Genomic DNA, 24574 nt, shown 5'->3' on the forward strand with positions numbered 1-24574 from the left:
GTGTTTAGAAAGAGATGTTTATGATTTAACAAAGGAATTCTGTGAAGAGTTCCCTGGTGCGGACACTGTTCTTAAGAATAGGAGGAGATCCTGGTAGGAGGGGGATAAAATGATCAACAGGTCTTTTAAATGGTGCTTCTTTAAAACACACACACGGGGGGGGGGGATACCTTTATGGGGGGCTTGTTCGTTTGCAAATAAAAAAAAAGGGGGGGGGGCTTCACTCGCCGGCTTTCCCAACCAGGCAGCGTTACTGGAAAGGGTAGGTAGAGAAGGCAGAGTGTGGCAATAAAGGGGTTAATCCGCAGAGCACGGAGCCATCTGGCTGAGCTGGTTTGTTATAATCGAGCAGATTATGTTCACGGGACTCAGAGTTTAAGTTTCCTCTCCCATAGAGCAACTCTGCCCAGCCCAAGCAAACCAGCTTTGGGACTTTGAATGAACATATTTACATCAACCTCTCTCTTCATGTCGACTTCTCTGGAAACATTCACACAGATGCCATGGTTACTCCTACCACGGTAAGGGAAATATGACATTTTCTAATAGGGTCGTGGGGCGGGGGGAGAGAAGAGGGGTTCTTTAAAAACCTGAAAAGGGGGGGGGGGGTCGTCTCTTTGAAAGATCTGTCCCAACCTCTGGAGCCTGTCTCGGTGCGTTCACCCCCAGATCTTTCTTTAGTCTGGAGACTCCGCTCTCGCTGTTCTCCACCGCCTGCAGCTCAGGGTCCGCTGCAGGGAAGCAGCCCGGGGGGGCGGGGGGATAATATAAGGTGCTAAAGGAATCCGATTTAAGAGGCAAAAGCAAAGACGACTCGCGGCTTTATTTTAAGAGGGAAGCCAGCACCTTCAGCTATAACAAAAGCGTTGCAAAGCCTGAGCAGGGAATGCAAGAATCAGCTTCAGCACACTTGCCCCGGGGGAAAGTTAGAGGCCCTGAGCGGCAGCGTCAGACACCCCCCTCCCCCCCAGTTTCTAGACCTCGTAACTAACTTCCCTGGCGCTTTTTCTTGTGCCAGGCACAGAGCGCCCATGCATGACCTTTTAAAACTACCCCCACGTTCCCTTCAAACCCAACAGCTCCCTTCTCTGGAGGGGACCGGAGATCAAAGGGTTATCTGCGTCTAGGTGAACCGATGGATTCGCGTGGAGTTGGCAGGGCTGGGACCCTGCTCCGACACTGTGCGAGTCCCAGGCTCTGGAAAGTGCCTTCTAGGAATGCAGCAGGCAGCCCCACGCGCACGGGAAGGGGAATGAAAGCGGCTTCTCAGCCAAACAGCTGAACCGAAGCTCAGAAAGTCAGTTACTGACGGGGGGGGGGGGGTATTTTGGGTTGGGGACCCAACGGCTCTTAGCCAAGGGATAGTGTGTGTGAGGGGGTGTCCTCGGCTGGTTCAGATAGTTCTCCAATCCGTTCGTAATCCTTCGTTAAAGCAAACATTTGCCTCCCCTCTGGCTCCCTAAATGCGCCCTACCTCGAGAGAGGAATGGCTGGGGTTGAATTAGGCTACTACGCGGGCCGTGCCTGATTCCCCAATTGCAAGCCCGTGACTGAGAGACGAGAAGAGGGCTTCCTTTTCCAGAGACGGGGATGTGCGAGGTGGGCTCCGCTCCCTTCCTCGAAGCGCTCCGAGAAAGCCCCCCTTTGCTGCTAGGCTGGCGCGAAGCGTGCACCCGGCGTGGGAAGTTTGCCCTCGCGCTGTGCCCACCGACAAGTGCCCTGACAAAAGACAGGCCTCCCAGGCTCAGCCATACCTGCTCTTGTGTATAAGAAAGTGACAGGCTGCAACTCCTGCCAAAGGGGTCAGCAACAGCCGACGTACAACAACCCCAGCCCCCACCCCGCTTGTGGCCCAATGGACAAAAGCAGCCGACAGGCCGGCGCGCGAGGAGTGAGTCCAGCTGCCTGTAGGAGGAAGGCTGGTCTGGGATACACACGTGTCCGTATCAGGAGCTCTGGGTGTGCGAGAGAAAGGGGGCGAGGGGGAGGGAGGCTAGGTATGAATGTGGGGAGGAGTGTGTAGGGAAGCGGGGGTGTATCAGTGGGGCTAGGGAGGGGGTGCTGTGGCGTGGTAGGCTGTTGAGGTTAGGGATGTGGGGTTTTTTTTTTTTTGTTTGGTTTTTTGCTGGGGGGATTAAGTGGTGTGTGTGTGTGTGTGTGTGTATAAAGGGGAAAGATCAGGGGTGTGGGGGGGTGAAAGGATTGTGCCAGAGGAGAGGGAAGGCTGTGTGTGTTTGGTACACATGACAGGTGAAGGGTGCCAGGGGGAACGCAGCTGGGTGAGTGGTTGGAAATCAGGGGTGTGTTTGGGGGACCGCAAGGGGAAGTAAACACGTAGGAGGGAGAGAGGAGAAAGGGTGTGGACTGGGGATAGGGTTGGGGGTGGTGTGAAGGGAGGTTCTGTAGTGGAGACATAGGATGAATGGGTGGAGGGGGAAGGGCACAAGGCTGTTTGTTTGGGGAGGACAGGCAGCTAAGGAATGCCTGTGTGGGGTCTAAAATGAGGCCTGTAGGATTCTGTTGGGGGGGTGGGGGGAGTCTGTGTATGGAAGGTAGGGGCCCTGTGGAAGCAGAGAGCACCTCAGGGAGTGGGGGCTGGAGAGGAAAGGGTATGCAGGGCGGGGATGGTGGGTGAGTGTGGGGGAAGATCAAGGGAACTGCAAAGGTGTATGGGGAGGGAAGAGACTGAAGTGTGCAGAGCAGGTGGCCAGGGGTTGTGGGTGAGGGAGGTCAGGAGGCTGGTGGAGCCAGGAAAAGTTCTCATGTGTAGTTGGGAGGCAGGGTTGAAGTAAAAGGTGCGAGTGGGGATTGGAAGGGGGGGTGGGTGAGCTAATGGGGATGAAGTGTGAAGGGAGGGTAAAGATGGGGTGGGGTTTGAGGAATGTGGATGTAGATGGAAGGATGAGGGATGAAAAGAGGGTGTAGATGGGAGGGAAATGCATGGGGTTCATGTGCTCATGCTCAAATAAATTGGTTAGTCTCTAAGGTGCCACAAGTACTCCTTTTCTTTTTGCGAATACAGACTAACACGGCTGTTACTCTGAAACACAAGGCATAGTTTTAGAAGCGAGATGGGGTGTGGAAGTGAGAAACATTGTGAGAGGAGGGAGAACAAAGTGCAGGGGTGTATAAAGTTGTGGGGGTGTAAGGAGTGAGGTAATGGGTGTGGGGTGCAGAAGGGGCTTAGGCAGAAGAGGAAAAAAAGATGCATGTTTGTGGGAGGTAGGAAGCATGTATGGGAGAAAGTAAGGCACATGGGGGCAAAGTGTGATGAAAGGGACAGCAATAGAGTTGTATGTGTTGGGGGAGGTCAGTGTGAATTCAGGGCTGGGTAAGGAGAGTGTGATTGTCTGAAGGGGGATGGAGGTATAAGGTGTGGGTGCGATGGGAGAAAGAGGGGGTGAGGGAAAGGGATGTGAGGGAAAGGGAACAGTACATTAGCAGAGAAAGGGGCTATAATTATGTATTGACACTATGTAAGGTGTGGGGAGCAGAGGGAGTGGGAGGGCTGGTTATGTGGAGGGGTAATAAGGGTATATGTCTGAGGCGAGTCAGGAGTGGGAGTAGAGTGTGTGGTATTATGGGAAGGCAAGGGGTGTTGGTAGGGGCATAGATTACATGCAGAGGAAGAGGAAAGGGGATGTTGGAAATAGTTAAGGAGTTAGTGATGAGGAAGCCGGTATATCTGTGTGAGGGGTTCAGGAATATGGTTGTGTCTTTGGGAAGTATGGGGGGATGGTGACAGGTTATGTCATGAGAGTGGGGAAAGGCATTATGGGTGTTTATGAGTGAAGGAAACGGCTACTCAAGGATGAATAAGTAAGTCGTGGGGAGGGAAGAGGGTCAGGATGTGTGAGGATGCATGGATAGCGTGGGGGGTTTGTGGGAGTAGGCAAGTAAGGAGAGCTATGGGGTGGATGGAGTGTGTGTGGTGAGGAATAGGAATGAGTGTGTTGGGGGGGGTCTGGTCTAAATGCAAGACAGTATGGATGTAGGTATGGAGGATGTTGTGTAAGGGTGTGGGAGGTTACATATGCATGAATGACAGTGTGAGTAGTTTTGGGTGTCAGTTTGGTGTAGTGGAGAGGGTATGGGAAGGGTAGATGAATTCTTGTTGCAGGTGGACGCAGGTGATGTGGGGGGGGGATTGGTAGACATGGTTACTGTTTGTGAATTGGGTTAGGGATGTGTGGGTCCATGGGGGTTGTGTGGGAGGTGGTGTTTAGATTATCAGCAGAGAGAGCTTTAGAGGGAATTGTGTGTTGGGGTAGGGAGACAGTAGTAAGTTTGGGGACATGCAGTAGATGAGCTGTGTGTAAGAGCCTGTGATTATTGAGGGGCTTGTGTCTGGGCAAACGTTATAAAGGTGTGTGTGAGCAATGCTGTTTGTATGTGTATTGGGGAGGCTATTGGGAGACTGACGTGTGTGATGGGGTTGCAACAGGTCTGAACGTGGGGTCTGGTTGTGTTGGAACAAGGGGGTTGAGAGGCAGTACAGGTGTTAGAATGGGGTTAGAAGTTGTGTTTTTGTAAGGGAGGAGGGAGAGGTGGCTAAATTGAATAGGAGTGTGAGAAGCTGTATGTATGTGTGAGGGCAGAGAAATGTGGGGGAGAAAGGTGAATTGCAAAGGTGAAGAGCACCATCTCGGTGTACCTGAAGGAAGAGCATCTGGCTGAAGTTGAAGACTGAGGCAATGCTGAAGGCAAGAGGGAAACACTGAGGAAGTCTTTTCTCCATAACAATCCTATCCATTTGAGGCATGTGTTCTCAGATTGTTAAATTGATCTGCAGACTTGGGGTCCTCTTAGGCACTGTGCTATGCTTGTATACACTGATAACCACAGTGAAAAATGCTGCCCACTTCCATCTGCAGCTGGTCAGAAGATTGAGTCTGGTATGATCAGGCAAAGATGTGGCTACTGTGATCGGCTCAAACGCAACACCACAGCTCGAATATTGCAGTTCTGTGGGCCAGGACCTCAGCTAGCATTGAAGCCAATGTAGTTTTGCTGACTTGCACCAGCTGAGAATCTGGCCCATTATAACCAGGAATCCCCATGTCCTGCAAAAGCCCTAGCAACTTCAGGGCTCAGCAAGCCCACTTGGTAAGCAACAAAGCATGCCAAGAAAACATCATCCTAATTCAATACTATCTGTACTGATTCTCCACTGAACGCGGAGTCCAACTCAGGATCCTTTTCCAAATTTTTCAAATCCATGCATGGAATTGGTTCTAGCTACCTAATAGACCATTTCCCTCTGTGTGTGATCACAAACTCCCATGATCGTTACATCCCACTGGAACAATGAAGCACTTGACCAACAGAGGGAGACTCATGACCACAGGAGACAGACACTCCATAGGAACTGTGCCAAGACTATGGAACTCATCGCCAGATGAAATAAGAATGACTACAAGTGTGCTGAGCCCACAGCTTAGTCCAAACAATCCCACAATAATACTCTTACTTATACCAAAGCTCGTGCTTTATATTCCATAATATTAAAAAAAAAACAGCAGCAAACAAATCCATAAGCCTGCCAGAACGGAAGGGAAACACATTGGTTGCAGAGGTGCAGTTGGTGCTGGAGTTTCAGGGGCATACAGGAAGGTGTGGGACTTTAGGGGCAAGAGCATGGGGATACGTATTAGCTTTGGCAAACTTCATACACAATCCTGACAACAAAGCTATTGAAATCTATATTTGCAAAGAGTGGAGGATATTATTTTCTGTGGGGACGTCTGTGTCCATGATGACTAAGGGTTATATGTTTCCCTTTCTGTGACTGTTAGAGGAGAGGTAAGGGGAGTAATAGTTTGCGGCAGCAGAGGTGTGTGGATAACAAGGACTGTGGTGTAGAGGAGGGGGTTTTGTGTGGGAGGTGTCTATCCACCTATGGTTGTAGGTCTGTCAGTGCAGGATGTGGAATTAGGTGGGGGGGAAGGGAGGGGAGGGGAAATGTGTGAAGAGTGGGTGGTAGGATGTATATATGGCGTAGCTGGGGTGTCGAGAATTTGTTGGGTGTTGGAAGGAATGTATAAAGCTAGACTGAGAGAGAGATAGACACGGCCTTGTGAATACTGCCTCTAGTGTGGTGCTGTACTTCCCAATGAGAAGCCCCAGGAAAGATTGAATGTATGGTGCCACTTTTGTCATCTCTCCCCAGGCACAAATAGTACAACCTACTTCCACTGATGCAGTTAGCCTGCTGTGTGGGCCACTGCAGTAGTGGGGGTGGTGCCAGAGTTCTGCCTTCTCCCTATCCATTGTGTTCTTCTGGGGCATATGATACCTCAAGGGGGGGTGTCCTTGTACTCCTTTGCCGCACCCCCTCCACACTCAGTTTCCCAAGCACACTCACCTGTGGTTTCCCAGTCTGCTCTATAGTGAGGGATTGGGAGTTTTGTGTACAGTGGAGGTGTGTATAAATGGTAGGGGGTTGATGTGGGTGTATATACTTGTATATAGTAAGGTGATGTCATCTGGAGCTCAAATACAATCAATCAATTCCATCTCAGGGTTATGGAAAGAGATGGCAGTTCATCTCATGTGTTTCCAGAACAAGGCAATCTTCAAAGCACTGTAAACAGTTTCTGTGCATCAGCTAAGTGCTTTGGTCTAACCATCACCTTAAGCAAGATAGCAATAAATGTCACAGCCATCAGCTGGTCATTCACACCCTTTGAACAATAAGTTCCTCTACTGTGGATTTGTCTAAACTACAGATTTTGCACTTGTTACTCATGTTAGCCAAGTTAATAAATTTGGACAATCCACAAATATTTGTTTACCCTAGGCAGAGCCTTAGGGTAAACCACACATGTTTGTGGAATGTCTAGATTAGCATTTCCAAAGCTGGTAGTTAGATCAAGTTAATTGGCAATCAGTTAATTCAGGTTACAACAGAAGCAAAACATCTAGCATAGGTATACCCTGAAGGGCTTGTCTACGCTTGAAAGTAAATATGGATTTACGTAGGGTGTGCATTTAAACAATAGCTATTCTGGAATAACTCCATGTATAGACAAACCCTAAAATCGAGTCCTCTCCAACAGACTGACCATCACTCATGAGGTGAATGACCAAATTCACAAGACTAGCAGTTCCTTTGATCTGTTGAGATGCAGGATTTGGAATGCATGAGGATTCAGCTCCAAACCAAGATCAGATTTTATCTTCCTGCTTTTGCAGCTATGATATATGGGCCTCATAACAATGGCTCACAAATCTATTGGCTACATTAAATCAATGCTTCCAAAGTACTATCCTTAGGATAAATGTTCAGGACCACAAAGCACTGAAGTTTTTGATAATGTTGGCATCAAAGCTGCAGTAACAAAGGTAAAAATGAGACATACAAGCCATGCCACCAACCGGCCTGATGAAAATAAAATAAATAAAATAATACTTTATAGCCAGCCGAACCAAGAAAGATGCATCCAAAGGAGAAGGGCAGAAGAAATGCTTCAGACACATTTTGGAAGAAACTAAATGCATGCAGGGTTAGTTTGTTTCATCCTGTGGAATATACTGCATGTAAGAGAGCTACATGGAGAATACTGGAGCACCAAGAAGCAGGCAACAGTGCCCAGTGACACCTTTGAACCAACAGAAACCTCACCCTACATGGTGGCACTGAACCTGCCAAGAGTACAGTTATCCAACGAAATGTTTTGCTTCTTAATTCCTTGAAAGTGAGTTCTTATCTATACCTATGGGAGAACTTTAAGTATTGACCAATAAATACAATTAATCAAAAGAAAAACCTGGAGTATCAAGTCACTCTTTTGAACTCTAGCTCTTGTAATAGAATAATATTGTACAAAGGTGGATGTGTGTTTATATAGAGAAGTACACATAATCTCATGGTAGATGCAAGACACCTATATGTTTGTGCAGGGTATATTTGTTAGGATCTTGTACGTGTGATTATAGAAGAGACCTATTAAGTTAATCTGCTGAATCTCCTATTCACAATGTAGCATTGTATTCTCAAGCACTTTCGTACAGTCATGTTTTAAATGACTGTTTCCATCACCTCCTTTGGAGTCAATTCCACAATTTAAATCTCAAGTTATGGAATTTCCTGATTCAGCTTATATTTGCTTGTCCTCCTTGTTAAATCTTCCTTAACCCTAAACACCTCCTCTCCCTCATTGGTGTTTACAATTTTCAAATACTTGTGCCCAGTTGTCTCCCTTAGCCAAACAATGACTAAGTGTGGACAGCTATGTTATATAGTACATATTTATTTTTCCTTACAAGTTATTCCTTCCAACTTTTAATCATTCTTGTTACTCTTCTGTGAAGTCCCTCCAGTTTATCCCCATCTTTCTGGCACTGAGGTGTCCAAAAATGAAGGCAGTATTTCAGTTGTGCCAGAGATGGTGGACTTCTTTCAACTCTTTGTTCCATGAAATGTTGCATCTGCATGTCACTGTAAACCACATTTGATTTTTTTTTTTTTTACTACTCCCATATCACACTGGAAATACATATCTAATTTATTGCCCCATGTCATGCCTAGGTCTTTCAGCATTACTGCTTTCCAGCTTTCTCCCTTGCATTTAATCTTTGTGCTTCACATTAATTTTCCCCAGATGTATTAGCTTTGATATTTCCACTCTGAATCTTTTACTTTCTGCCCATTTTTCTAACCTTTCTAGATCCCATTGTATTCTTTCCCTCATGGTGTTTGCAACACATCTCCGTTTAGTATGGTCTATAAATTGAACTACATGCTGTTTGTCCCACTTCTTCCACATCATTTAATGATACTATTAAAAAAACAGGTCTGGTGGGGTACCACAGGGATCAGGGTTAGACACCTCCCCACCTTGATAATCACTGTTTATAATTGCTATTGGTTTTCTACCCTTCATCCAGTTTTCAATCCAGGTATGTTTTGGAGAAGATAGGAGGCATGTATCTGAACAGAAAATGTTTGGGGCAGGTGCCTGTGTGTGACTGGGAAAATGTTGTATTTTATTACTTTCACCTCCTCTTCTCTGGGCTTCCTGACACCCTCTTTGCCTCTGTAGTTCACATGAGCACTGCCACTAAAATGTCTTCATTTGTTGCTCTGACAGAATCATTGTTCCTCTTTGAATTTCTGCACGGCATCAAGATCAAGCTTCTTATTACTTTTAAAGCTCTGAATAACTCTGCCAATCATGCAAGCCTCATCTTGCTATTTGTCAGCTTCTCTCACAAATATTCCTATGCCTTTTCCATGCTGTCACCTATGCATCACATTCCCTTCCTGAGCACATTCGAGAAACCCTACAAGATGCATTCAAGTCTCTCCTGAACACCCATGGCTGCTGTGACACTTATGGGGAAACTGGCTAACTTATACTGACAACTATATAAGGAATAATTGGGAGTAATTTATATATTCCATTTCAAAAGAGAGAATATCCTGTGTAAATTTAACAGTTTATAATAAAGATGCTGGCAAATGACACTTCAACCACTCTACTAGAGATTCGATAAGAAAACAACTGTAACCTTGGTGATCACTCTACTTGGAGGACTATCTGAAAGAATAGTAATGAAGGATACTCCTGGAAATTAATAATTTTCATCTTTAGGCTCTAGAACACTGAAATTGATTAATCTTTGTACAATATTATTCTATTACAAGAGCTAGAGTTCAAAAGAGTGACTTGATACTCCAGGTTTTTCTTTTGATTAATTGTATTTATTGGTCAATACTTAAAGTTCTCCCATAGGTATAGATAAGAACTCACTTTCAAGGAATTAAGAAGCAAAACATTTCGTTGGATGAGCATATGAAAAGTAAAACTTCTTGATGTAGCTAGATGTGTGAGGGCATCAGAATTGCTAGGATTTATGTCTATAGCGATACTCCAGTGACTTTATCATAAACTTACAGAAAATAAAAAGTAGCATTATATAAAAGCTCTTCAGCACCAATCTGAGAATGCTACTAAGAAGAAGTCATCTACCAAATTTGGGAACCTGGTGTTCTTAGGCTCCAACAAATATGGGATGGGATTTTCAAAAGCACTCTGCATTGGCCTAACTCTGCTTCCACTGAAGTCAGTGGAAGTTTTACTATTGTCATCAATGGGAGCAGTTAGGCTAATGCTGACTGCTTTTGAAAATTCCACCCATGTTGTCAGTATATCTGTTACATTCCCACAAATGAAGGGTTACATTCCCCATTTATACAAAGTAGAGTTCCTGGTTTTCTTCAGTCATGCCTGGTGGGTGTCTTTAGCTCCCAAACATATCCCGGAATTCTTCGTCATCTGCAGCAGCATTTCAAAGAAGTTCTGCCTTGCCTGATCAAAGGACTTTGAGCCATTGTGGTGGAGTGTGGAGGAAGTAGAAAGGTGATGTGGTATGTGTGTATTGTGCATTTGGGAAATGGGTTTTGTCTGCCTCTGATAATGCAGGGTGTCAAATAGGATTGCCAGGTGTTCGTTTTTTTACCTGAAAGTCTGGTCAAAAGGGGACCTGTACTGTCTGGTCAGATGTACTGACCGGACACCAAAAGTCCAGTTACTGTCAGGGAGAGGCAGGCATTAGGTCATCAACCTGTGCCAGCCTCTGCTCAGATGGGGCCACCTCCTACCTGCATCTCCTGAGCAGACAAGCTCCGCATCAGGGGCTGCAGCTCCTGTCCCAGCCCCAGAGATCCAGGGCGGGAGGGTAGTGGAGAGGATTGAGTAACAAGGAAGGGGAAATTGGACATCCATCAGTCCACTGAAATTATTCCACAGACTCTTATCCACTTAACTATCTTAGGGTTATATATGACTACCTATCACTCTGGTGCATTAGTACTTTCCTTGTAAAAATCAGTAACAATAGCAAAGTCCTTAGTAGACTTCATGGAGACTCCGCACATCTCTCTTTTGGGGGCAAAAAACCACTGTGCTTGGGTAGGGTTTTGGGGACTGATTGTTTTGATGTTAATTTACTCTTTTTAAGGGGCTGGGAGGATGGTAGAGGGTTTTGGAGTAGAAAGGGGTATCAATATTAGGAGTATCGCCCTTATAGCAGAAAGATCTTTTTCAAGAGGAAGGCTTTGCTGTGTCTCCTAAAGATGATCAAGGCTCTGGATTTGCCCAATATCCTCTTGGAGTGTGTTCTGTAGTCAGATCTAGTAGATCTTGCCAAGGGTATGGCTACACCACAGCGGCCCAACTACCGTGCTGCAGCTGTGCTGCTGTAGTGTAGACACTACCCACAACAATGAAAGGGGTTTTTCAATCCGTGTAATTCATCTACTTCCCTGGTAGCAAGGTTGTCAGAAGAATTTTTCTATTGACCTGGCTGTGTCTACATCAGGGGTTAGGCTGACTTAACTATGTTGTACAGGGCATGAGTTCCCTCCACCCCACACCCCCCAGTCCTGAGCAACATAGCTAGGTCAATCTAATTTTTAGATGTAGACCAGGCCCAAGAATAGACTAGACAAGGTCAGACTGTGCTTTCAAGGCACTCCCTTGAGTAGAAGGCCGTGTGAAACTGCATGGCTTCACAAGGAGCTCAGGGAGGCAATATCCCTCACTGCTGTCCGCTGCATTTACAAGCAGTGCATACGCTGCACTTCACTTAGGATACAACAGCCTGCTCCCCTCCTTTCCCCATTGAGGCAGGAGGTCCCTATGCTCCTCAAAGTGGAGGGACTGAAACTGTACTTGGTCCTTGAGCAGGGTGTGTAAGGGAAGGGGAAGTTTTTTGTATCCTCTCTCCACCCCATGTGAGGGCCATTCATAGCTTAAACCATTCAAATATTTGTACAAGCCAGCTGTGTAGATTGAGTTATTTTATTCTTTATTGCTCTCTGCATTCTGTCCAGATTAGCTATTACTTTTTGGTAATGCTGGCAGGCTTCTAGAATTGAAAGCCGCATTTCAGGGGGTGAAGGCACCAAAGCCTAAAGGGCAGGGGTGCTCCTTCTTAGCCCTCCTCCTCCACACTGTCCCCAGCCCCCTATCTTTTTTTCATCACCTGAACATACAACTGCCAAAAATTTAGGCAATACCTAACTTCAGCAGGTTTGATTCTGATCTCACTTAGACTGGTGTAACCCTGCTGACTACAATGGAGTTACTCCTCAGTCATACCACAGTGATAGCAGAATCAAGCCCTTTGTCTTTAAAGCACACACTAACACAAGTCACGCAATTAGATTAATACATTTCATACATACATTTTAACTCTGAATTCATGAATGTGTATCCAAATCTGAAATTGCCAAATTTCAACTGATAATTCTGCTAAGACCTATGTACAATTATATGCCACCAAATCATACTGCACATTCCTATCTAATTTACTCTGATCAGGGTGGGTGTTTTTTTTTTTTTTAAATCATTTACTGCTTTTGCAAGTGTGTCTATCTGTGTGACGGACTGTTACTTTCATCCGCTGGGTCACCATCTGGATTTTCTTTGGCAAATCCTAGAATATGAAACCAGCCATTTTATCTCCCAAATTAAGACCAATAACTACGGATACTATCACATTTCATTTTAGTCTTCCTCAGGAAAGAGTCTGGCAAAAAATCCCTTCAAAGCTCAAAGAGCCTTTTCAAAAATAAATTCCTTAGATATTTTAATGTCTTTAAAAAATGTTATAATACAAGGAAATTCTGTAATGTAGAAATGCTATGCTAAGGGTGGAATTGTCAAATGTGTTCTGAATTGTCTTAACTTTGTTCCCACTGAAGTCAATGGTAAAATTTCCATTGATTTCAAATGGAGCAGAGTTATGTTAATGGTGAGTGCTTTTGGGAAAAAAAAAAAATCCACTCCAAATATTCAATTGCATTGCAGGCTTTAAAAATTATATATTACATAGTAACTTTCTTAGGTTACATAGGGAAAGTAAACAAACAATTCAGACCTTACAGTTTCCATTACAAGAGGCTTGCTTTCTTTGGTACTTTCTATACTACATTTATGACTGTGATAGGGATCCCAGTTACAACACAGTAACTGTGTCCCAGCTTTTTTATTATTTATTATTAAAGTGTGACCCTAACTGCCCCTTGATGCCAGCTGGCAAAGGACACACTGAAAACACTGTTGTCAGAATATCTAGCCAAACAGTTTCTTGTAAGGTGTATTAAAAATTGGCAACACTCTTGTCATGAATATCATTGTGTGGTGTATATGTAGGTTGTGTATGAAGAGTTAAGAACATATTTCCAGCACACACACAATGGGTTTTGGAGGCAGTGGATACATAAGTCTACCCAAGCCAGGCAATGTTGTTTAGCCTGTGTCTCCAATGCAGATTGAGCAAGGTGAGGCCAAAGACAATGAAAGCACATTTACATCTAAGGTAAACAAAGTGATTATGCGAATTGAAAAAGCAAACAGACCAAAAGATGAGAGAGAGACAGCATGGTGTCTACACTCCAGCAGAGAAGAGGAACTTTGTCTGGGTTTACTTTGGAAATAATACATTTCAAAGGTTTATTGGACAATAAGAAGGGGGAGAGAACCCCTTAGTTATCCATCATGACGGAACATAGGGAACAGCACCTTCTGGTTGTTGTTTTTAACAGGATGAATCTCCTGCCCATGGTTCATTTATACCAAATGTGTTCCTACTTTGATTGCCATCTATAATACAGTGGCTACCATCTGAACAACACCATGTGGCCAAAGGTCACTCTGTGGCACCCTGTGTTTGTTTCCCCCTCTTCAATGGTACCGGAGATCCATCTCATTCTCCCCTTTTATCAGAGACCAATCCAAGTGCCCGTATTCTCCAGCATGTGTGACATGGCAGGGCTTCTCCCAAGTTTAACAAGCACTCACTGCCTTGCTCAATCTCCTTTAAACAGGGTTATTTGTCCAAGCATAAGCATATATCCAACAAAAACAGTTCCTCAGCTCACCCTTAGTCCTAGGGTTTCACAGCCTCCCCTCCAGGGGGTCTCCAGTAGTCCTGCTTCTTGTAGTTTCCCAGTTCCAGTAAGCTCCCTTGTTGCAGCAAGTTTTCATTCAGCCAGCTCTGTTCCCTTTCTGGAACACAGGCCCCAGGACTACCTCTCGCTTGTTCCAGGGAGCCATCACCAGAGTTAGCTCAACTCCTCTGTGGTTCCCATCCCCAAGCACAGCCTGCCCCAATTCCACTCTACCTGTCCTCTGACAGGTCTTTATAGCCCAAGGTGTAGCCCTGCCCTCTTTCATTGGCTCAGATGGGCCCATCTGCTCTCACACAGGAGAGCTGGGTATGGCCTACTCCATGGGGACAAACTACCCTGTGACACCATCCAACAATGGGGAGGAAGAAAAGATTCTTAAGCAACTAAGCACCTTCTGGGATGGGGATGAAAGAGAGCATGCCATGCCCCAACCTCTTGCCCCCTGAAATACTTAACTATTAATCAAAATGGAATTTCCTAAAATTGAAAAAGCACATTTTAAAAGTTAGATTACAACCCTCATCCTACACACAAAACAGCTGTCTGAAGTACGCTCCTATACAGAAAGTCGTCCTCTTTATTTATTTTAAATATAGGACCTCTGTATTCTTCAATAGCATTCAGCTACATAGGGCAAGTAGAATTTTAAAGCTGACACCTGCAGCTGGTGCCTGATCTCAGAAGCAGGAACATTACCTACCACACAGCGAGAATGGGAACATATGAATCTAGTACCATCTGTGAACTGAATTAAACATCCAGTTCACTTCCTTTTCCAGATTATTAATGAAGTTTTTAACACCACCGATCCCTCCAGTATTCCCTTCCAGAGAAGTCCACCCACACCGTAAAGTTGTTCAGTTTAGTTGCTACAGAATCAGAATAATGAATCCACAGTTAAGATTGTGACAGATTTCTTTCAAGTATTATTTTGACATCTTTCCCCTCCCCACCAACCCATACACGCAGGCCTTGTCTAGATGGGAAAGTTCTTTTTTTAGTATAACCTCACGTCTGAATTTAAATCAATGTAGTTATACCAGTCTGATCCCCATGCAGACACTCTTACTCTGGTATAAGAGAGCCTTTTCAGTTTATCTTATGTCACTTGGGGAGTGGTATAAGCTATATTGGGGGGGGGGGGGGAAGTATTCTTATCAGAATAAAGGGGAGGGGGAATATACTGGTAAAACTATCATGGTATTACTGATAACACTTCAAATGTAAAGAAGGCCACAAATTTTCTGGAAAAAGCTCCTTTCCCCACACACTTTCTTTTATGTGGTCCATGTTCATGGAGAAGATTTTATTGTATTTATTTGTTTAGAGCAGTTGGACGTCAATCAGGCAGAAGTGGTGGTGATGGTTGGGTGTTGGGGGAGTTGAGAAACTTTGGAAAAGTGGCGGTTCTTCACTCTTCAAAATTCTTGTGACATCTGTTTGCCCAATTGTAGTTAAAAGAATGGCTCTGGGTTGGTTTCTCTTTAATATTTCTGTTACGCACATGTGATTGATTTGCTCTTCAGTTTCTATTTCTCGCTATGTGTTACAGTTTCTGGTATAGAATGAGACACTTCACTATGGCATAGACCAAGAATGTAAAAGCTGTGGACCCTGGATCAAACAGTGTTCTCATTCAACACCTGTGCAACCCCCCAGAACTCAACAGGGCATCCTGGGGGAATCTGGCCTCCCTCTGGGTCTTGCCACTGGAAGAGGGGATCCATATGTGCTAAAATGGCTGACTTCCTTGTTGCTGTAGCTGGGAGAACACCAATCCCTAAGTGGTTCTGAATCTATTAACGGGAGGTGGCATCATGTGTTCCTACCTTCCCTCTCCCTGTGCTAGCACAACTCCCCTTCTGGCTGACACAACAGGGATTTAGCCAGGGTCTTTCAGACCAGAAGTATGAGATTCTACAGCTTTAGTTAAAGAGCCAAAGCTCTGTAGGTTGGGGCTGTAACAACTCATAAGGTCTGTGGAGCAGCAGAGAGAGACAACCTGTCATACACCAGTAGGTTACATGGATGACACTAGCCTTCCAGAGGAGCAAGGGGCAAGAAATGCGTGCCCTTTACTGCAGTCAAAGGTAGGGGCTTTGAGATTCCTATCCCCTCAGCAATGAGGAAGGGAGGGTAGACTAGCGTGGCCCACTGTCAGGAGGCAGAAGAAAGGAGATGAAAAAAGAACTGAAAACATCTGTCACATGAACAAAGGAAACAAAAAATATTGCAAATGGAGTGTAGTTTTGTGGGCAAGTCTAGGCATCCAAAAGGAGATAGCACTAGCTGGAAGGGTAGGTTACAGCATCAGATGCCTAAAGGCCATGTTGTATGACTGTCTACCTAACAGGGAAGATTTAAGCTTCATATAAAAAATAGGTGAGGGTCTCCAACTTACAGGTAAAAAGGTGGATAGTGATACTTGGCAGGGTTAGGATTGATGATACTTGAAAGAAACTCTGGGGTCTGTCTATTGACTTTAACAGAAGCTGGCTTAGACCCTTGGTTTGTTTCTGTGCTTTTTAAATTACAATCTATTAACTTTATTTTAAGGGGCCATATATTTTCAGTCTGAACTCTCACTTCACCAAGTTTTCAAGAGGTTTTTTTGGTCTGGAAATTTATCACTGTTCTTTGTTTATGGTCCATCAGCCAATTTTCTATCCATATGATAATGTTTATATCCAAACCAATTTGAATTCCTTTTTCAAGGAAGTTTTCATGAGACACTATGTCAAATACTTTGCTAAAATACAGACACTTTATATTTAATACACTCTCTTTGTTCTTTAGTGTTATAATTCTGTCCCAAGAAAACCCAATCTAGTTTATCTAGAATGGCTTTTTTCTATATTCTTTTGTTCAGACTTCTGTTATCTTTTGGGTATTTACAGATTATCTTCCCCCTTTATATTTTTTCAGTTAATATACTAAGGATTGAACTAGTTGGATGAAATCCTGACTCAGTTCAAGTCAATAGCAAAAATCCCATTGATATCAATGGGGCCAAGAGTTCACCCCTTGTGTGAGGATTCCCAACATTATACTATTTTCCTTTTTCTGAAGATCTGTACCTTGTGTGTGTTTGTGTGCGTTTGTTTTCCAATTCTCTGATACATCCACAGTATTCAGTGCTGTTTTCATGACATCTGAAAAGTCTCTGATGTTGCACCAGAGTAATTTGGAAAAGAGAAATGATCTTTTAGATAGATTTAACAAGAAGGTCCAGTCTGACATGGCAGAATATCTATTTCCTCATTAGAGCTGAACAACTAGGGCATACAGTTTTCCACCAAAATTGTTTTGGTTGTATTAAATACCCCTTTATGGCTCCTTTCCATGAATATTCTTTCAAGCACATCTACTGGCATGCCTTGCAGCCTAGTTAATTTGAAAGGAATATTGAAAACTTTGAATTTGTAAAAGTGAGTATTTGCAGTGGAACCCTGTTTTTTTTAAACATTACACTTCATCGAATCAGGAAACAGACATATCACACGTGGCCAATGTGCTCCATTAAAATCAACCAATACAGCTTGAACTTTGAAAATCAAGCCGTAACAATGAAGTGTCTAGGAACGAGCTCCAGCCCAAAGTTTTATTTGCTGGGGTTTCTTGGCTTAAGCCTGAAGAAAGCCACATAGGGCACATACCCTAAGGCTTCAGGAGTGTCTTTACTTGCCTAAACCGTGCCTCGTCATCTACACTGCTCTTTTTATCCATGCTAGGTGGGCATTTAGTATACATGCTCTACATAGAACCATAAGGAGTGTGCAGTGTAGACATGCCCTTGGAATAACAAATACACTCGAGAAAAATCACAATCTGCTCATGGAAAATTCAGAGGCTGAAATTTAGCCATGTGCAGAGGATCACCAGTCTGCCTAGATACCATTTAAGTTTAATCTGTTATTTTGAGTGCTTAAATAGTGCTGAGGCCTTTTGGTGGCCCTCTGCACAGGGGTCACTTTAACCTAGGAGGAACAAAGAAATGAAACTCATTGATTACATTCCTTTTAATGAATTATTTGCTCTGTTCTCTTCATCAGAATGCTCTGTGATGTCCCGGATGCCATTAAATCAGTGCTGTGCATAACACCAGCACCATTAAAATTGTGCAAACGCCCATGAAAAGTAACTTGTTTTCCATGGTCTTTGATGTAGGTGGTCTACCAAAGGGAGGGAGGAGCCTAATCAGTGGGAAACAGGAAATCCTTAAACAAATTTGGAGTTGCCTGCTGAGTTAGGAGTGTTGCCAGGCACAGATCCCTCTGTCTGGGTCTAGAAACAAGACTGAATCCAAACCTCTTCAAATTTCAGCCAGGGGTGGGGAGGCTTAAGAGGCCAATTCTAACCCAAACGTTTTGGTTCTGGCTCAGATACAAAAGTGCTTCTCATAAAAGATTTCAACCCAGGATGGTAGAACTCTTGCAGAAGGGTTGCAGCATTGTCAAATCCAAATATAAATCTGAAAATCTAAATTTTAATCCATGTCCAAACACTGCCTCTATAGCTAGGAAGTACACAAAGCATTGACGGGCGCTGCTGAAGTTTAGCAGGCTGTCTTCCCTCTCAACAAGTTGTGCTACTGTCTGTCAGTGGCGAACATGCAAAGTACATTCAGTTGTACGCATTCAGTAGTACCCACAGGTTTTCCGAACCGTTTGAGCTAAGCGCTTGTATTTTTCTTTTCCAGGACTCCATTAACTGTCTAAGTAGCTGTATAGCACTGCAACCGTGAAGATGTTCGAGGCTTTGCATTACTGTCCTGCATATCTCCATTCGTGTACAATAAATTCAGGCATTTTTAGGATCATCAGATATTACAAGCTGCTCTTACAGTAGTTAAAATATTTCATTTGCCTTTAAATTGTTCTGTCCCTATCTGCAATGGGCTTAGTTTCAGTTGTTTTCATAGGTTTGGCTCATAAGTATTGGATGCTTGCCTAGTTGGGAAATTGCATTTCCATTTCCAACACCTGCTCTGTGCTAGACTTTTATGAGAGGATAAACAGTTCTCTGTAATGAGGAAACACTTTAGCATTGAAGTTGCTACCTGAGACATAATTGTTACTGTTTAATATTTGGTATACGCTCATGCAAATTTTGCCCTTCCTTCTAGGCTATTTTTATTTGGTGGTATTCTTGAATGATGTCTTTCAGCTTCTTATTACAGTTAAAGTGTAACTGAGTTCCTGTCTACTCTGTGTGGACATTAAAGATTGTATAGTGCTTTTTAAAAGGGTGAGTGAGGTTTTCTTGGCCAGAATTTCCCTTCCCCCTCTTTCTGTGCAGCGTACATAGTGGTTGCTGTTCTCCAATGCAAAGATGGCTGCATTTACATGGTGCTTTTTCTATACTTGTTGCAAAGTTCTTTGGGATCCCTATGAATAAAAGGTGCTAAACAAACAGAAAACATTAATTGAATAATTATGTGAAAATACATGCAATTATTTATGGAGATTTGAAACCAGATATTATATATTTTGTTAGTTCTTTTTTAAATCTGGATGATGATTATTTAAATAAGACAGACATATTTAGGGTTTCTAAGTTTATTTAGTGCTTGACTGACAAAACCTGGATTTTTGTTTATGCCCAACATGGGAACAGAATTTTGATTCCCATATTCTGTCCTCCATCAATATGTATCAAGCTCTGACTAACAGGGACAACTTCTAGGAGTTAAGAGCAGAATTCAGTGTCTACTGCTTCTCCAAAGCTCCTCCGTGCCAGTTTTTTCTAGAGATTCCTATGAGGAGCACAATTAATACAGGTGTGGATATGATGTTTGTCACTGTCTTTCTAAGAAATGCACTCAGATCACCAACTCACCAAACAGCACCTTAATGGTAACTTCTTTCCATAACTATCAAACTGGGCTGAATTTGAATTCCTAAGCTGTAGGTGAAAGGCTATGGGGCAGATTCTCCAGGAAGCACAGCACAAAGAGAGGTGGGGCAATGATGGTTTTAAATCCCCTTTGAGCCACCCTGCGGTAACTGCAGCTCCAACATGTGGCAGCTTCTCATGGCTGCCTACAAACTGCACTGGAGCCCAGAATCACATTGGCATTGAGCACACCCCAACCGAGCCATCCCGGCCCTTCCCACAACACTGGGCCTGCAAGGGATCAATGTATGGATACTTATATTAGCTCTGTGCTGCTCCTGCACAAAGGGAGTTCTCCCTGTGCTGTTGTTACTCCATTGTGGTCCATATATGGCACTGGAGTGGCACATATGAGCCAGGGTGGGCGCCGGAACCAAGCCCTAGCTCTCATTTTCATTTCCAATTGCATAAGTCATCCAGTCATCTAAACCTATTGAGGTTTAATTCATTTTAGAAGTGTTACTCATTTATCTCTATTTATTTCACAGCCTCACGTTCATTGCTCTGAGAGAATTGTGGTCTGTCACTGCAACATCAGGCTTTATTTACTATACTTTCCTTTCACACATTGAAGAATGTTTGCATTGGTTCCACCTGCCTGGTTTAGGGCAATGCCTATTATGAATATTCAATTTTCTGTCCTTAACCTACTAGGTTGTTTGCACAGCCATTGAATTTAGAGATGGACAGTTACATATAACTTGTGGGTGCATGTTTTGAGACATTTCAGGTTGTGTTGTCTACTAGCCTGATCCCGCAAACTCACAGTCACATAAGAAATCCCTTCCTCAATCACCTGAGTAACTCCATTGTCTTCAAAAGGACAAAGATTAAGTCAATGGCATTACAGTGTGAGTAAGGGCCTCACAAACTTGCTCTAATGGTTTCAAATTAAGACTCTCCTTGTTTACATAAAGCCTAGATTGTAAGATCCACATGGTAGGGACGGTCTTCACCCACGTAAAGTGCTTTTCCTACCTGTGGATACACTAATGTCTAAGTATAAGGCTGGAGTAATCAATTATATACAGGTCTGATATATCCTCCTTGTTGCAGCCTGGCTGGGCTTCCCCTCAGGACACTGTCAGTAATATCTGACCAGGGCCTGGCAAAGTCTGTTATCTTTCCTATTCTGTTTCCTGCATGGAGCTGGACAACCTTGACATTGACCACCAGGTTCTCAGCCCACTCTTATTGCTCCCTTGATCAAAGAGACTGTTAGAAACACAGGGATAAATTCTGCCCTAACCTGTGCCCATGCTTCACCATTGGCAGAACTTGGTCCAAGGATACTGAAAGCTGGCTGGGCTGGTCTTTAGAATTTCTTCAGAAAGTAGATAAGTATGCTTGGGCACTAATGAGACTAAAGATAACACTAAATTCCTTCATGCATTGGTTCAGGTTGTTCTCTGCTATGGAAGGGGTAATAATATTTAGCTCATATAGCATTTTTCTTGACCCTATCACCGAACAAAGATTCGCTAATTAATCTTCACAGCTCAGTGGGGTAGGGAAGTGTTAATATCCACATTTTACAGGCGGGAAAAACTGAGGCACAGAGTTAAAATGATTTGCCCAAAGGCCACACAGCAAGGGATGAATCCTGCTGAAGTCAATGGAATTGTTGTCATTGATTTCAAAGGGAGAAGAACCAGGTCCCATGTCAGTAGCAGAACCAGGATTAGAGCTCAGCTTCCCAACTGCCAAACCCAGGCAAAATATACCCTTGGGCGGAGAACAAGCTGGAAGTATAGGTACCTCTGAAGCCTCACAATAGCACTTGGGAAGCCTTATGCTGGCCTTCTGCACAGGGGTGAAATATACCTACTCTGCTTATTCCTCCAGGCCATGTTAACCTGGATTTTGTACCAGTTTCTCACACATGTATTCATCAGTATCCAAACTGACACATTAACCTTTTCTCGGGGACTTGCATAAATCTACTCTCATGTCCAAAATCAGATAAACAAATTATTTGAACAATACAAAAATACATATACTGGATATTGATAAGAACAAACAAGTGAATATTCAACAGACACAAAAACACATTGTGCTTAGAGCTTGATTTATAGGTTTAAAACAGAGTCCAAAGGCTAATGCTGAGAGTCTTGAAAGTTGGATGTGCAGCATCACCACTGAAAAATGAAACATTGTTCCCATTTAGTTAAGCTAAACGAATATCTTAAGTGGGTTACGAATTACTGAGACACACTCATTCCAAAGAAAAGTCAAATGAAAAATCAAGTCACTGCAGCCTTTTAAGTCAGGAATCAGTGAGACCAACACATGCTTTTATCATCACACTAGAAGCTTGTCCAAGATAATACAAAGTAAATTATTTCGGTATATTTAAAAGTAGAGGACTTCCCTGAGCACCGCATTACAAAGGCCCCACAGTCCTGCAAACTGCCTCAGCTCCCAAGGGAGTCAGTGGATATTTAACACTTGCAGCATCAGGCCCATTCATTTCAATCGCAGGTGAGGCCACTCAGTACCCAGCAGGATTGGGCTGTAGCTGGAGAAGCAAATGTAAAATACAGGTTGTTTTTGTTTGGTGGTTTTTTTCCTCACTGAAGCAAATGGAAAGGTAGCACAGAGAAGGTTCTAAAACAATAATCAAAGGCTGTACACACAGTTTCCAATTTAAACTATGAAAACCTGATCCAAAGTCCACTGAAGTCAATGTGACTGTTGGAGACAGATTACGACTAGATGGGACTGTTGGAGACAGATTACTTGAGTAGGACTAAGGGTCTTTGAATATGAGGGATCCAGTGCTGGTCACCTTGCTCATGTGAATAGCTCTAGTGAGCAGCAGTTGAGCCCTGGGAGTTATTTCCTGTCTTCTACATGGATCAGACTGGGCAGATTTGCCTGTTGGAGAAATTGCCAGATCCTCATTCTCCTTCATAATACTCGGTGTTCATCCAATAGGCCCATGTCTTGAAGTATATTACACCATCTTTTTAACTTAGTCTGGGGTTGGCCTGGCTGTCCTGCCTCCAGGAGCACAGTCAGAGAGGCCCCTTTCCCCTAATCCCTTTTGGGGGTACTCAGTATATATACCCACCTGCCAATTTTTTGTTCCAGAGAAGCAGGCACTGGAAACTCAGACAAGAGTCCAACTCCTCTGGGCCTTTCAAGTTTTAAAAGTGTGTGGACTTTCCATACCAGAGTACAAGAGAAAACTGAATTCCAGTTCTCTACCAAGACTGAGGATTTTATACCTAGACTATCGAGTGTAAACCCCCAGAATTGTTTTAATAGCTAAAGCATGGGGTGAGGGTAACTTCCAGTCAGCTGGAGCCCTGACACACTCTTGGTTGCTTCTGTTCTCAGGAACTTTTCTGAGAAAGTGAGTCCTTACTGCTTTTTCATACCCATTTGTACAAGCCTGAACATTGCTGTTGCTATTCCAGGTAACTGGCTTTTGTGGGTCCCCATGGAAGGAATTGGGTATTGGGGGCATTTACCAGGACTCTGGCCAATGCTGAACTACTGCCAGGAGCCTCAGATGTAAGACCCTTGAAAGCTTTGGCTGGTGGTATTTTCTGCCCCTAGTGCAATTTCCTACTAGACCACTGATGCTCCCAGGAAGGGATTGGGTGCTACTGCTGTACGTCTCTTGACCTGAACTGGATAACTAGAGAAACTAAGGATGACACCACAGTGGAGGTGAGGTTGATGGAAGTTATGAGGCTGTACATGCTATGCTGGCTGGTGAAGTTAAGGTGCTTGGTGAGGTATGAAGTATTACTGGGATGGAGTGTTTACAGGAAAAATCCCACAGCTCATATCTGTACTATATATTTAAAAACTCCTGGAACTTCATTTTACAGGGGAGTTGATTAATGGCTATGCTGCATTTCAGCTCAGAACATACTGCACTTACTCTACTGGAACTGAGCAAGACAGACTAGCCAAATACGAACTCGACTGTGATTTAAAGGTGGCTCTTTGCATAAAGGCATTTGCTTTGGGGCTCTGCTTGTTGTATGCATATAGTAGACGACACAGCTGTAAAGATGGACCTCCTAGGAGACTTTTTTTTTTTTTTTTTTTTAAGTCAGAAGCATTTTTTCCACGGATACCTACATGATGAATAATCTGAAGGGCACCTGAAAATACTACCTTTCCCCTTCACATTTATCATCTTTTCAAACCCATGAGTGACACGTAAATGTCAAAATATGGTTTCTCCTGATTATGCTATGTGTAGTTATGTTGCAACACCCACTGTACGTTCTAGGGACATAGCTAAATGCTGCTGTCCCCTTTAAAAAAAAATCACACAGTGGTATGTGAGATTAGCACTGTGTCTCCCCTATTTAGGGGAGTAGACATCTGTGGTTATGGTTGGCAAATGCTGACTTTTTAATTGCTTTTACTATATCATAATCAACACCAACAATTTCATTCAGCTGAGGCTGGAGTCACTTCATTAAGTACAAATTCTTACAGCTATTAAGACTCATGAGGAGCAATTGATGTCCATAATCTCTGGGTTTGTGAAGTGGAAGAAAACACTACTTAACTGAAGGCACAAAAAGAGATGATAAAATTGAAGGATTTTACACTCTGCCTGTGGATTATCGATTGTAAAGCCCCCAAATTATGAGAAAACTGAAGGTTTCTCACAGAGAAAGTTGTAAGGCCCTTAAGGTTGTAATCTTTACAGCACAGCAGTGCACAGTCTGTGAACTGGAGATAGTGGGAAATAATTGTAAAAAATGCGACCTGTGTTAGAGCCAAGAG

The 24574-nt window shown here is 43.7% G+C and overlaps 1 protein-coding gene across 2 annotated transcripts in view; it reads left to right on the forward strand.

The window, feature by feature from the left end:
- Positions 1-292: 292 nt before the first annotated feature.
- The window catches only part of NTF3 (neurotrophin 3), a 60323-nt gene continuing 36041 nt past the window's right edge, over positions 293-24574 (forward strand). For both annotated transcript variants that reach the window (XM_075120939.1, XM_048823892.2), the window contains exon 1: positions 293-521. Coding sequence is in view for 1 of the 2 variants with exons in the window: in XM_048823892.2 (XP_048679849.2) it covers positions 504-521 (18 nt within the window). In the remaining variant the exon portion in view is untranslated. The remainder of the gene's footprint in view (positions 522-24574) is intronic.

Source organism: Caretta caretta, chromosome 1 (genome assembly GCF_965140235.1).
Source record: "Caretta caretta isolate rCarCar2 chromosome 1, rCarCar1.hap1, whole genome shotgun sequence".
Taxonomy (NCBI): domain Eukaryota; kingdom Metazoa; phylum Chordata; order Testudines; family Cheloniidae; genus Caretta; species Caretta caretta.